At 43.1% G+C, this 15841-nt stretch overlaps 1 protein-coding gene across 3 annotated transcripts in view; it reads left to right on the plus strand.

The window, feature by feature from the left end:
* The first annotated feature begins 1692 nt into the window (after window positions 1-1692).
* RFC4 (replication factor C subunit 4) overlaps window positions 1693-15841 on the plus strand; it is a 35680-nt gene continuing 21531 nt past the window's right edge. Inside the window, exons 1-4 of one of the 3 annotated variants that reach the window (XM_075864055.1) lie at window positions 1693-1799; window positions 1938-2078; window positions 11286-11364; window positions 13326-13405. In XM_075864055.1, the coding sequence (XP_075720170.1) occupies window positions 1951-2078; window positions 11286-11364; window positions 13326-13405 (287 nt within the window). In that variant the 5' untranslated portion in view covers window positions 1693-1799; window positions 1938-1950. Of the gene's footprint in view, window positions 1800-1937; window positions 2079-11285; window positions 11365-13325; window positions 13406-15841 lie in introns of those variants that run through there. The other 2 variants (XM_075864056.1, XM_075864058.1) reach the window with 2 other exon arrangements.

Consider the following 15841-nt stretch of genomic DNA (forward strand, 5'->3'; position numbering starts at 1 on the left):
CTTTTTAAATTTTTCCCATCAAAGCTGGGTTAATTGTCTGGAAAAAAATATAGAAAATATTTTAGCCCTCTATGTCACTAAACGAATACCTTGGGGGGGGGGGGGTCTGATTTCCTAAAAAGTCATTTTGGGGGTTTTGACAGTGTTTTGGCACTTCACAACATCTGTAATGGTCGTATGTTGTCAGCAAATCAAATTGGAAAATCTCTCCAAAAGCCAGCTTGCGAACCATTAATTGTAAGCTCCGCTTTGCGCCCAGCGTGTAAAAAATGCGCACACATTTAATATAGCTGAAGTTGGCAGAAGTTGCCAAATATGTAATCCGGTGTGTTTACCCAGTGGCATGCACCAGATGTAAAAAAAAAATCACCTAAAATTACATACTCACTTTTTTTTTAAATATTTATTTCCCTTTTTTACACAATATGGAAGCCCAACATGTTCTGAGAAAAACATGACCAAATACATGTAGGATGGACGAGTAATAGAAGAACAATGTTTTTAAATTGGCACATGGCTAAAACTCTATTTTCGGTGTGGATTGCGCACTGAAAATTCCCTACAAATTACAATATAACTCATGTGAATGTGGTTCACCTTTTTTTGAAGGATGGAATAGCATAGTACTCTGCTATTCCACCCTGAGAGATCCCGCACAAAAAAACGTATACCGCTCCTGACAACACTATATGAACAGTAATGTCAGGAGCTTCCCAATGCCGGACTCCCCAGGTAGAGCATCACAATCGCTCTGCCCTCCGACTTTGGCCCTGGGGAAGCTCCTGACATCACTGCCCAAATATGGACTTCAGGAACAGCCCTGGAATCCCTGGGCAGAGCGCTAGCAGAAGTTCTGCCCGGGGACTCCAGCCCTGGGAAAGCTACTAGTGGACTTCAGTTTGGGCCATTCCAAGGGCGACGTATTCCACTGTATGCCATACTGTGGGATAAATTTTAACTGAATTGAACAAAACCGGTGCATTAAAGGTTATTAAAACCAGGGCATTAACCGGTCATGTGCCTGACCCATGGTTTCGTTCACTGTAATTGACATCAGTACCAAAATCAGATAACGTAGAAACATGAGCGCACCACTTTCCGTTGCCCATCCCTCGGGAATGGTGGGGGGCCCAGACTCCTTGGCTGTGCGCGGTCTAGAAATTCCTGACGGCGGCCCTGTAGACCACTAATAATGCTTAAATAAACCCCCACCTAGAGCACCAAGGAAGATTACATTAACCACTTCCCTGCCCTAAACCGCCAGGGAAGACCAGGAGGCAGCCATGACTGAATGACCTATTTGGTGATATTAAAAAAATCTGTAAAAGCGGTACTGTGATTTTTTTTTTGTGGTATAAACCGAACAAATTCAGTGGCCTTGGAGGGTATGCATTATACTCAGGTCATTATTCTCTTCAGTATTTGGTACCTCAGCAGGATCAGATCCCTGCAGGAGGTAAGCTTTTCTTTTCCCCCTTGTTATAAAATCCCACAATTGAAACGAAAAAGTTTTCGTTGCTTTTGTGTTGTGACTTAAAAGGCTCGATATTTGAAACTACACGTAATAATTCATCCATCTCTACTACGCTGACAACGTGCACTGCAGTAATACAGACCCATTCTACAACACGACACAGCGCGCTAAAAATGTGATCACATGACACGGTGACGTCACTCGTAGCTCCGGTCACATGGCAGACAGTTTTGTCTAATGTATTTGGCGCTAGCCTTTGACAGACATGTGACCTGGAAGTGATTAGCGCAGTCTTGGCGCGCTGGATAGCGGAGTTGAACGGCATGTAAGTGCAGTGGACGGGCTGTCGGTACATTGCCTGAGTACTGTGCGGCGTCATACAGCTGAGCGTGCAGTACACAGTCTTGTTATATACTATATATGTGTGTGCATCTCGTAAATCACCGTAATGTATATCTCCTAGCAGAGGCAGAAGAATGCAGGCCTTTCTGAAAGGGGGGACGTCTATCAGCACTAAGCCTTTGAAAGAGAAGACTTCGGCTTCCACTTCTAGCAGCAGCAGTGACGGCAAGAAGCAGAGGCTTATCCCATGGGTGGAGAAATAGTAAGTTTTCCCCTCTTCATTTCCAGGAGGATGTCCCTTTAAAGGCTATGTACACTTACACATTTTTATTTATAAAAAAAAAAAAAAAATATCAGTGCATATCTCCCAACTGTCCCTGATTCAGCAGGCTGGGGTTATGTCCCGCTGTCAACTGTATCTGCGTCCTCAGGACGCAGATACAGTTTAAAGTGTAGCTAAGTGTTTGACAAACTTCTGACATGTCATAGTGACATGTCAGAAGTTTGTATTGGTGGGGGTCCGAGCACGGGGACCTCCACCAATCACTAGAACGAAGCAGCTGAAGGGCTCGTGTGAGATCTCGGCCGCTTCGTGTCTGTTCGGCTTTTTCCGGAAAGCTGATGTATCCGAGTACTGGCCCAACAGACACGAAGCGGCCGAGTGCTTCAGCTGCTTAGTTCTAGCGATTGGTGGGGGTCTCAGTGCTCAGACCCAATCCAAACTTCTGACATGTCCATATGACATGTCAGAAGTTTGTCCTTTAGCTACACTTCAACCAAATTTTGAAGCAGGTCCCTGTTTCAAAATTAGTTCAGAGCAGAGGGAGGTCCGCCCCTCGCCGAGGACTCCCGGGCACAGCACTAATTTAACCCCTTCCCGTCGTAAAAAACTTTCAGACTTTAATTTTCGTTTTTTCCTCCACCTTCCAAAAGCCATAACTTTTTCATTTTTCTGTCGATTTATAGTCCTATGAGGGCTTGATTTTTGCGGGACGAGTTGTAGTTTTTCGTAGCAGCATTTATTGTGCCATGTAATGTACTGGGAAACGGGTAAAAAAATATTTGTGGAGTAGAAAATGAAAAAAACAGCAATTCCTCCATTTTGTTTTTTTTGCGCCTTCGTTTTTACAGAATTCACTATGCAATTAAAATGTGTTACCTTTTTTCTGCGGGTCCATACGATTACGGCGATACTAAATATATATAGTTTTCTATATTTTACTACTTTTAGAAGGAAAAATCTAAGTTTAAAAAATAAAATGTATTTTGTGTCGCCAAATTCTGGGAGCCATAACCGATTAAGTGGTATGAGGGCTTATTTTTTGCGGGATAAGCTGTAGTTTTTAATGCTACAGTTTTGGGGTAAGTGCAAGCTTTTGATCACTTTTTATTCCATTTTATGTGAGAGATGAGATGACCAAAAAAAGAGATTCTGGCGTTTACAGTATTATTTTTTACAGCGTACACCGTGCGGGTTAAATAATTATATATTGTAATAGTTCAGACTTTTACGGATGCGGCGATACCAATTGTTTATTTATTTTTTACGATGCTCTAGGGGGAAAATGGGTAAAGGGTTTAATAGGAGCACAAAGATGGCGGGCCTGGGGGCCTTCATTAGGCCCCTAGGCTGCCATAACTACCATCGTCACCCCGCGATTGCATTGCGTGGGGCGCGATGAGCTGCTAGAAAGGGGTCGCCCCCCTCTTTCTAACGATTTAAATGCCGCGGTCTCTATTTATCGCGGCATTTAACGGGTTAAACAAGATTCCGTTTGTTACTGTGAAGTGTCTGCTTTAACATACAGCCGACACCCGCATCGTATCCCGGCTATGACATAACCATACGTCAAATGTCGGGAATGGGTTAAGCACTGTTCTAGGGGAAGCCCTTGACGTCATTGTCCATATATGTGGACTGTGACGTCAGCGGCTACTCCTTGAGCGGATTTCCTGTTGCTGATCTGGCCGGGGATTCCGCTCCTAGAGGAGACCCCTGAAGTCACTATCCATATACGGATATTGACGTCAGGGGTTTCTCCTGGAGCGGAATCCTGGCAAGTGTCGGCAACGGGGATTCTGCTCAAGAAGTAGCCACTGACGTCACTGTCCGTATATGGACAGTGACATCAGGGCTTCCCTCTAGAAGTGGAATCCCTGGCCTATTCTCTGGCTGGGGATTCCGCTCCTAGAGGGAGTCCCAATGGCGCAATCTACAGGGGGTGTGGCACTATCTACATGGACACTGTGGCACTATATATGGGCATCGTCTACAGGGGACACTGGTGCTATCTACATGGGCACTGTAAAGAGCTACAAGGGCACTGGCACTAGTGGCAGCTATGGGGGTATTATGCTGTATGGGGGGCATTATACTGTATGGGGCAGCTATGGGGACATTATGCGGTATGGGGCATCTGTGTTGGTTTTATACTGTATGGTGGCAGCTATAGGGGCATTATACTGTGTGGGAGGTACAATGAACCGGGTGGGATTATAGGCGTGGCTTAAAATAAAATTGCTGCTGCGCCACGATGGTTGTCCCTCTTTGTGATGCTTGAAAGTTGGGAGGTATGTCGGTGTGATTGGTGCAACTTTGTAATTACATTTTATTAAAAAATATTTTTACTTTTTCAGATACACTGCTCTGTATACAGGATACAAAGCACCTGTATGGGGAGCCGAAACCTGAATCCGACAGGTCAGCTGCACTGACTGGTTCAGTGATAGCGGATGATCCACCTGTTATCGATCACATCTAAGGGCTCATGCACACGAACGTAGCCATGTGCACGGCCGTGATTTTCGAGTCGGCGGGCTGTCAGCTGCAAGCCGCCTGCAAATCGCGGGACATGCACATTGTCGCGCCCATTATTTTCAATGAGCCCGGACCGCAGAAACACGGCCGTAATAAGACAGGTCCATTCTTTCTGCGGTGCGGGCTCCCGGGCCGTGCACGGACCGTAAAAACTACGGTCGTGTGCATGGCCCCATAGAAATGAATGGGGCCGCAATTCTCCCGTGGATTTTCGGGGGAATTGCGGCCGCAAAAGCACGTTCGTGTGCATGGGGCCTAAGTTCTGAACTGAGATGTGATCGATAACAGCTTGACAACCTGTCACTGAACCTGTCAGTCCCGCTGACCCTAATGGATTCAGGTTTCGGCCCCCCATACAGTGCTCTGTATACAGGATACAAAGCAGCTGTATCTGAAAAAGTTAAAATATTTTTTAATAAAATGTAATTACAAAGTTGCACCAATCGCACTGATTCACATTTTTTTATATATATATAAAAATTCAAAGGTGTACATAGCCTTTAAGAAGTTATATTTCTGGTTTACAACTGAAGGTCCTGAAACCATTTCTGCAGGCTCCTAAACCTGTCATGCATAGTAGCTGACTGTTATTTGCCATATAAACCGAGGCCCTATAGAACTGCATGATCTGCACCTACATGTACAGACTAAAGTGTTATTCAGAGTTAAAAAAAAAAAAAAAAAAAAGGGGGGGGGGGGACATGAGATAGATGGAGTTTTCAATAGATCCATGCAGCACTGTAGGGAAAATGACCATTACAACAGCTTCTCTGAAGCAAACTGATAGGGAGAGCTCTTAGCTGCACTAAATGGGGTTTTCATATCTTGGACATTTATGGCATATCCACAGGATACATATGTGTCTGATAGGTGCAGGTTCCAGAAGTGGGAGCCACATCTATCAGACATTTATGGCATATCCTGTGTATATGTTCTCATTACACATGCAGGACATACCATCAATATGGTCTAACAGGTTATTTGTGAATCCACCCATAAGAAATAGACCCTAGTGACAAGTGAGTAGATCCAACGTTAGCAACAAATGAAGTTGTCTTCTGCTTTACCTTTTTGGGCCCTTTATTGTGTCAGTCTGGGATTACCAGAGAATCCTCTAGTGGCCCAGTCTGACCCTGCACCAGCTGTTACATTCATAGTTGCTGCGCAAGGTATTGCACCATTGGCCCATGTAAGTGAACGGCGAGTGCAACTACGAACAAAAATAAAATCAATAAAGAGGCTGCTGAAAGTCTAATCCCCACATTCTAATATTGATTGCCTGTCGTAAGGATAGGCCATCATTTTTAAAATCCCTGATGGCCCCTTTTATAAAGTTTTCTATGTATTTGGAGAAACAGAATTTTATATGTGTATCGAATTGGATTAGGAGGGATATTTTAATGAAATCACTTTCTATTCCATTTTTTGGGATGAGACGAAAAACATAAATTCTGGTATTTATTTATTTTTTTTACTAGGTTTTCACTGTGCGGTATAAATTACATGTTAACTTTATTCTGATAAAAAATATTATTATTATTCTTTATTCTGATTAAATCGGGTCGTTCTGAATGTGGCAATGCCAAATATGTATAGTTTTTATTTTCACACTATTATCCAAAAATAAGACTACTTTTTTTTTTTACTTAATTTTTAATTTTCCAAAAGTTTTTATTTTTTACATTTTTTATTTTTGGTCTCCACACAATGGGACTTGAACACCTAACTTTCGGTTCGCACATATAATACATTGCGATACTTCTGCAATGCATTATATGTGTCAGTGTAAAACTAATAGGACTCTGTGTATGGCAGACCTGGGGGTCAGTATTAGGTCCCCGGTTGCCATAGCAACCTATCGGCGGAGTGACAGAAGGAGCCCCCTCCCTCTGTCTAACCATTCAGACGTTTAGCTGCAACTAAGTCATCCTCGTTGCACCGAAATCCTGATTTGCATAAACTTAATAAGCGTGTTTTTAATGCAAAGCAGGCACCCTGGGGAACAAGGAAAACACATTTAAAAACAGGTTAGCGTGAACTATATTCGCATACTGCTGGTTCAAAACTAAGTTCTGGTGGCAAACTCCCTTTAAGTGTTTTTGCCCTCCCAGCCTGTGTTTGTATTTTACAGTATAGGTAAAATGTAACTATATTATGATCACTGTTACCGAGGTTTTCACGAACATTGACATTCCCAACAAGATCTGCATTATTAGAAATGACCAGATCCAACAGAGCTTCACCTCTAGTCGGGTCTTCCACAAACTGGCCCATAAAATTTCCCTGCAACAGGTTGAGGAAATTTCTCCCCTTTGCAGTTGAAGCCGATCCATGACACCAATTAATATCCCGGTAATTAAAATCTCCCATTACCACTACAGTACCCGCCTGTGCAGCCCGCTCCATCTGTTTATATAGCTGATCATCCATCCACTCAGTTATATTGGGGGGGTCTATAGATTACACCAAAAATATTTTTTCCAGGGTTTACCTCCCTTTTTGTAATTCCACCCACAAGCTTTCAACCTCCTCACAATCTTCACACTCACCTTCATATCACTTCCCCACATACAGACATACACCACCGCCTTTCTTATTTGCCCTGTCTTTTGATTGGGTTAAAGAGCAATGTATACCTGATGGGGGGGGAAAAAATGACTAAAGGAAGTGTGAGCACAGCTTAAGAATAAACACCTCATAGCTCTGGGCGTAGAAGTCGTGATAACTCCTCTACCGGCGTCTCTGACGCTGTAAAGGATCCTGCAAGCTTTTAAATCCGTCTAGTGAATTCTTACGCATAAGACTTAGTTCATTTTAAGCGGGGAGGTGGCACAGTATGAGAGGTAATGTAAGTACATATGGAGAGGCTCTCAGAACCTCTTTTATGTTCTTCCTTAAAGTCTCAAACTGTGCCGCAGCGCGGTACTGCCAGGCAGCTCCTAATGATGTCTGTAAGGTGCCTGCACAAAAACTAATAAGGCTCTGTCTGCGCCTCTGTGGTGTCATTAGGAGCCACCAGGCAGTCCCGTGCTAGCAGCACCTGGAACTTAGAAGGGTGCTGAGAACTAAGGCCCCATGCCATGCCTGTATTTATGGTCCATGATTACAGGCACGGACAGCCGTGTACAGTCGTCCGCATTTGCGGGCTGTGCTCCCATTATAAAAAGTATGGGGGCATGGTCCGTAAAATAAAAAAATAGGACGTCTTATCTTTTGCAGAGCTTTTCTACGGCACGGACACCTACCCGTAAATATATGGGCAGGTGTTCGTTGGCCATAGAAATTAATGGGTCCGTAATTGCGGATGAATTCTACGGTCGTGGGCATGGGGCCTGGTCCTCCATAGATATGGTAGAGGAGTGAGACAAGTTTCTGCTGTGGCAACGCCCGGTTCAGACTCCTCACAGGAGGGAGAGCTGGATGTAAAAAGATAGGACCACAGCCATCCTGGACTGGCTTTCTCTGCGTCATCAATCCCCTTCCTCCATTACCTTCTCATTTAGCCCCCTCGCCTTAGACTCTGGGTTTATGTGCCCGTTTTTATTGTCCAACAGTGTGATTCTCCAGGGTTCTTTGCCCCCTCCGTGTCTGCTGCTGAACCCATCACCTCCTTACATGGGGTCTATCGCTTTCTCCACCTCTCCCATTCGCTCATGTGTTCTTATCTGGGTTCACAGTTGCGGCGAAAATATTTTTTTTTTACAATTTTGCCACGAACTGGGGCAAAACTGCAACGTTTTGCGGCAATTTTAGAAAAATTGGGACAAAATTGCGGTTTTGCCATCGTTCCAGGCATAAAATGCATTTTTTTACTGAGATGTGTGAACTCGGCTTGACTGGAATGGGAACTGTGCAAATTTCACCTGCCTCTGCTGCACATTTATTTCTAATGGGAAAAAAAGAAAAATAAATAATCATCCGTGTTTATACAAGAGATCTATTTTATTTAAACATTTTTGTGTTTTGGGGTGACTCTCTGTATAGTACTATTTATATTAAACTGCTAAACCGCGCTACCCTGAACCAAAGGTGTACACAGTCCAAATAAAATCGATGTCTGGGGGCGACAGGCGGGTCACACACCTTGACAAGTTTCTCTTTTTCAGTTCTACTTCAGCAATTTTTGCTTTGACTTTGTCTGTTCGCATGGCCTTCTGCCCTGGTGCCTGAGTGACAGGTTTCGTGCTTCAAAAAAGGTGGTGTCCCACACTTATCTTCACGATGTGATGTCAAATAGGCTTAGAATTGCCTAAACTTGCTATTTATGCATGTAAGCATTGTTATAAGTTATAGCGAGTTTTCGCTTCATAAATAGCAAGTTTTTGACACCACGTATCCCTAAGTATTAATTCGAAGTACCGCAAATTACGTACTTCTCCTTGGCTAAAAATACTCCTCTAAAATGCGAAGAGTATTTTTAGTCTGCTGGAAAATATGTAGTGCCAACCTCTGGCTGGGCGATATGGCCAAAAAATAATATCTCAATTATGTTTAAGATTGTGAGTGATTCTCGATTTTGTAATCTCAACTTTCCTATTTTTGCTGAAAAAAAAACAGACACCATTCAATCAAGTATCTTCTTAATATATACTGATTTTACCTGGGCAGATTTGGCTCCTAGGTTGAAATAGTTAGGAGCCAAATAACTTTTTTTTTTTTTTAGTGGCAAAAAAATTAGAATAAAATGTTTTTATAAAAACAATGCTGTGTGCTGGGCCTGTACGTCTCTCTTCCTACTAAAATAGCAGTGATCACAAATAGCTATATTACTGGTGCTATAATCTTGCTGTGCTGCTATTATTGGTTCTATAATACTGTTAGTACCAGTAATACAGCAGTACAATGGCGTTTTATAAGCAGACATTTCTGGTATTGTAACGCTACTGGTGTTTTTTATGTAGGGAACTATATGCACACACCACTCTTTGCTACGGCTTGATCATAACTGAAGGTAATGAACACCACTCAAATTACTGTACGCTCTTGGATCTTAAAGGGGTTTTCCAAGTTATTTAAAAAATTGGCCACGGTAGGAGGGATCTAAACAGGAAAAAAAAAAGACCCATTGCTCAACTTAGATCCCCGTCGTTCCAGCGCTGCCCGTATACCCACGTGATCACTGCAGCCAAGTACTGGCCTCCGCGCTCCTGTGCCGTATACCCACTGAGACTAGTAATTGGCTGCAGCGATCACAAGGGTATACGGGCACGTCATCGTTGCAGCTGTGTCAAAACATCGGCGGGAAGGAACAGAGCGACGGGGCTGCAACGACGGAGATCTGTGAATTGAGCAATGGTTAAGTATTTATTTTTTTGCATTCCTACTACATTGGCCAATTTTTTAAATAACTCGGGAAAACCCCCTTAAAGAGGCTCTGTCACCAGATTATAAGTGCCCTATATCCTACATAATCTGATCGGCGCTGGAATGTAGATAACAGCAGTGGTTTTTATTTTGAAAAACGATAATTTTTGCGCAAGTTATGAGCAATTTTAGATTTAGTTTCTTAATGCCCAACTGGGCGTGTTTTTACTTTTGACCAAGTGGGTGTTGTAAAGAAGTGTATGAGGCTGACCAATCAGTGACCAATCAGCGTCATACACTTCTCATTGTTCCAGCCCAGCATGATCCACAGCACAGTGAGATTGTGCAGTGAAAGAAGCTGGGCTGGAACAATGAGAAGTGTATGACACTGATTAGTCATTGATTGGTTAGCCTCATACACTTCTGTGGAATCCATATCGTATAGAGAGCTGGCAAACCCCTCACTGCGGCTCCTGTTTATTTTCGGCATTCAATGATGTGCAGCGTGCATGCTTGGTTTTTAAAGCATTTTTTTCCTCTCTCCTGCCATGGGGTTGGGGCGTGTAGCCGTTCGAAATATCAAATTAATTCAATTAAACGCCCAGTCCTAATACTTTATTGTATTTTTATTTTTTTTAGTTTGCGGTTGTCATTCTGGGGACACCATGAAGTCACCTTGTAGTAAACCTGCTAATAGCATCTATGTTACAATGAATAGCTTATGTTCTTTATTCCGTTTTGGCTAGGACCATTAAAGTATATGTTCCTGATTCCCTTTTACATTTTTTGAAACCTTTTATCTGTTCTACTATATTTGTTTAATCTTACAAATAAGTGTTTCTTTGTGAATTTATTTTTCATTACTTTTGACCAGCTCTGCCCCTTTCATACCACTTGCTAAGGCCTCATGCACACGACCATAATTTTTATCCGCAATTACGAATTCCTTATTGCGGATAAAAATACTGATTCATTCATTTCTATGGGCCACGGACACATTCCCGCATATTTAGGGCTAAGTGTCTGGGCCATAGAAATGACCCGCAAAAAATAGGACATGTTCTATTTTTTTGCATTTGTGGACCGTGCTCTTATACTTTAAAATGTCTGCAAATGCGGGTGAGTCCGCTGCCCGTCTGTGCCGTAATCATGGACCGTACACGCGGCTACGGCTGTGTGCAGGAGGCCTAACTGATTCCATTACATACACTTCACCAGTCAATTATGTGTGACACAATGGTGCATTCAATGGCAGCAATGAGTCTGGTTAAAAACTATAGCTTTAATGCATGGCATATCTCTCTATCTTGATTTTTATTTTATATTTAACATATGGTTTCTGTGCAGCCGGCCCAAATGTGTGGATGAAGTTGCTTTCCAAGATGAGGTGGTGGCTGTGCTGAAAAAGGCACTAGAAGGAGCAGATGTAAGTAGTTAAAAGCTTTACACATAAACCTGTGTCTTGATATACCTTGAAAAAGTATCTTTAACACATTCCTGACCAGCCACTGTCTTTTGACGGTGGGCAGTGCAGGTCTGGAGCCTACAACAACATCTTTTGGCGTCATTGTCAGAGCCAGCCCTACAACTCATCATGTTTGTACTCTGACATATATCTGCAGAAAAATACCATACAAACCACAATCTACCGTAAACCTACAGGCCATCCAGCATATCTGAGATAGAACAGCTTTCCTTCGAGACACATAAAGAAATCCATCATCTACAGCCGGGCTCTGCGCTACATACGAATCTGTGAAGACCGAAAACAACACCTACTATCACTGAGTAATACATTCCTACAACAGGGATACCATCCACGGATTATAGATCAGATCTACAGAGCAACAAGAACTCCAAGGAGCAATCTTCTGGAGTACACAAAGAAGGAAGACAAAAGCAGGGTTCCCCTAGTGGTCATATACAAACACCCCCAAATGAACATCTTGAGGAAAATCACTGCTTATCTCCAACCCATATTTCACAAAGACTATAAACTGAAGGAAATATTCCCGAATTTGCCTCTCCTCGCATACAAACAGCCACCAAACCTAAGGAAGCTCTTGGTCAGAAGTTCCCTCTTATCACCATCCACATACCAAACACGCAGCAGGACTATAAAATCACTGGCACGTTCTCCTGTACATCCTCCAATGTAGTGTACATGATCCTGTGTACAAGGTGCATCAATGAAGTCCCCTAGTAGGACTAAAAAAAAAAAAAAAAATCTTAAAGGGGTTTTCCAGCTTCTGACAACTGATGACCTATCCACCAGATAGGTCATCAGTACATGATCTGTGGGGGTACGACACCCGGGCCCCGCACAGATCAGCTGGTCCAATGCGTCCGGTGCACGGGACGTACAAGCCGGAAGCACTTCGCTCCGGCTACGGAATAGCGGCCGAGCTGCAGTACTGCAGCTCTGCTCCTATTCAAGTGAATAGGAGTAGACCTGCAGCACGGCTGCTATTCTATGTACGGAGCCAATTGCTTCTTGGCTTCGTACATAGCATTATGTGCCACAACATCCGGTGCCCGCAGGCCACTGTAGCGGATTATCAGTGCGGGGTCCGGGTGTCTAACTCGCACCAATTAAATACTGATGATCAACCGGTGGATAGGTCATCAGTTGTCAGAAGGCCGACAACCCCTTTAAGGCCCAAACTGTGTTGTGCTACTGTAAGGTGTTATTTAAGCTTTTTACATGTTGGCGAATAGATTTCTAATTTCTCATGATCCACTACTTTATTAATGTGTTTTGAAGTATATTATCTGCGAAGTGGAACCCAAAAATGTAATGTTCCTGTCTATTGCATTCTGTTAACTTTTATATAAACCAAAGTGTACATCTTTCATGCGCGCACAATAGTTTGAGTTAATGTTTAAGATGACCAACTTGCTTAGGTTTGTCATAGGAAAGCAAAAATCAATTACAGCAACTTAAAACCTATATGACATAAAGGCACATTGAGATGAAAATATGAGCGCTAAAATGGGTAGAAGTGGCTTTTATATGGTATATGAAAAGATATGGACCCTTACTCTGGCACCCAAAATAATATGGAAAGAGGGATGTTCCATTTGGATATCGGTAATGTATGGCGAGGTTTCATGTAATGATCCTCACGTGACATATAAACAATCCCAGCAAATGTGCACCAGATATGATCACTGAAGCAGGACCGATCTATTTCCTTGGAATAGATCCATCATCAAACAATTATATATCTGAGTATATGATTTTTTTTATTTTTTCATGAATGATATACCGTTTTTATATTTGTTTGTATGATTGTGCTGTCTGAATTTCCTATTTTAAAGTGTTTGCTTACTAAGTTGTTGTGTTTTTTTTTTTTTTTGTTTTTTTTTCTCTCACACGTTTACTAGCTCCCTAATCTACTATTCTATGGGCCACCCGGAACTGGGAAAACCTCTACAATTTTGGCAGCATCCAGAGAGCTGTATGGGTATGTGACAATAGAACACTAACTGCAAAATCTCTGCTGATACTGCAGCATTCTGGACATTTTATTGTCTCCTGCTTTCTGTTAGACTCCTGGTTCTGTGTTGAATTTTCAAATTTACGTGTGAAAATGTTGTGTGGGTTTTTTTTTACGCTATATAGTACTAATGTCCTACATAAACTACTGAGAAAGTCAGGTAATTTAACCGCAAAGAAAAACCACCATCTGGAGGGTCAACCCTCCTTACTGCTGCCCACTATTGCCATGTCAGACACCAGAGGAGGCTCTTCCCAGCAGACAACAGTTACAACTCATTATGCTTGTGCAAGTGCTCAAGTGGCTGAACTGAAATTCATTGGCTCATTCACTTTCCCAGGCTTTCGTTGACCTCACCAATGTTACCCAGTCCATGATGGGCATCATCGTTCGCCACTCCAATCAGCCCTCTCTGGACTCACAATCCACGACTCTCTCACGTGGCAGACCTTAAAAAAACGGGTTAGCTTTGCTCTTTCTTACCCGCCATCTATATCTAGAATGACTGCTTCTTGTCCAGCTCAGAGTTAGTCAGAAATTTCTCCTCTGGATAAGACCTCTCTGGAATGGGAGGAAGCAGCAAAATGCCCCCCCTCCCCCCCTGCCAGGAAGGTTTTGTCTGAAGGAGAAATTTCTGATTCCACCTCTGAGCTGGCAATTTTCCAATCTACAGTAGACTCTCTCAGTAAAGTGGTCTGAGAGATCTTACAGGTCACAGACCTGTCTGTCCCCTCACCAGATGCAGTCTCCTCCCGCCAACCTAAACAGTCTGAGAAGTCCTTTCCTTCTCAGAGTATGAGGCAGCCGTTTCCAAAGAATGGAAAAACACTGACAAGAAATTCTCTCATTCAGCTTGGTTGGATCTTATGTATTCTTTTCCTGGAAGATTTCTCCTTCCTAATGGGCAATTTCGCCGGTAGTAGACCCTCTGGTCTCTCGTCTAGCCAAGACTACTCTTATTCCCATGGTGGACGCAGCCTCGTCCTGTGATCCCTTGGACTGTCTCATAAAGCGCTTTTACTAGGTCCTCTTTTGAAGCTTGGGTTAGCAGGGTCTTCACTGGGTTCACCAACTCCGTCAATGTATTCTTTCTGGAGCACCTCTAAGAGGAATTTGTGATGTTTGAGCATCAGCTCTCTGGTGCTCCTAAATACTTGCCTCTAATCTTATTGTTGCTATGCGCAGGACTGCCTGGCTTAACTGCTGGTCCGCCTACACATATCAAAGCCACTGGTGGGAAGAGTTTTCACCTACCTCAGGCCAAGGTCCGTCTTGCCATGACCTCTTGAAAAACGGGATCTCGTTTACATCCCTTTTGTGGATTCCTTAGTCTACAAGCATCTAGACAACTGTCCTACCAGTACTCCAAGCAAGAAAAAGCTTTTCTATAAGCTTCTCACACCTGGCGTCCTCATTTTCAAGGAGGGAGCAGCTCATCCTGACTCTGCTCCCCACCCGAATCTCGGGAGGGGCTCAGGCTTCTGTGCTTTAAAGGACGAGTGTCGCGAATTTTTTTTTTTATATCAATTTGCTTTTAGTGTTTTATTAAATAAAAAATTATTTATTTGTGTTTGTGTTTTTTTTTTTTGTTTTTTTTCACTTTTTCTTGTCCATGGGGGCTGCCATTTTTTTTCCCATCTCTGTATGTCTCGATTAACGACACATACAGACATGGAATACGGCACATACAGTCCCATAGTGAATGCGAACGAGGAGTCCCATAGTTCCATCCACTATGCTGTACGACGTCTATGTGGGAACGGCGCATGCGCCGCTCCCACACAGTCCAAATTGAAGGTCTTCGGCCGAGCGACGTCCGGCGCCATTTTCTTGTGGACCGGAAGCCGCTACCAGACAGATTACTACTTCCGGTCGCGGCTTCCGGACTTGTGCACTTGGAGCGGAGGGAGCGGCGGTGGCAGGAGCAGGTAAGTTAGGTCTGTGTGTTTACTACTGTATGTAAACCTACTACACTGTGTGTTCGCTCAAAAAATGGCGACACACCGTGTAGGAGGTTTGACCGTTCAATCCCCTCCTTTCTCCTGGCACTAGCCAGGATAAAGGAGGGGGGATTCTGTGAGCTCACTAGAGCGAGTGAGTATTCTCAAATTTTGCAGCATATAGCAATGTGGTTGCTTTACCACATGCCAATGCTGCAATTTTGGGAATTGCTCCATTTAGTGACCAGCACTGGGAAATGTTATAAATTGGAATCTAATTTATAATATTTCCTGATTCGTGAAAAAATTAGAACAATGTTTAATCACTTATACACTAACTGTTTAACTAAAAAAAAAAATATATATTTTTTTCTAGCGACACATTCCCTTTAAGAATCCATGGCTCTCACATATCTGATGCTGGGGGGCTGGAAGCTATATCCTCCCGGTACAAAATCCTCCA

The sequence above is a fragment of the Rhinoderma darwinii genome, chromosome 4 (genome assembly GCF_050947455.1).
Source record: "Rhinoderma darwinii isolate aRhiDar2 chromosome 4, aRhiDar2.hap1, whole genome shotgun sequence".
NCBI lineage: Eukaryota > Metazoa > Chordata > Amphibia > Anura > Rhinodermatidae > Rhinoderma > Rhinoderma darwinii.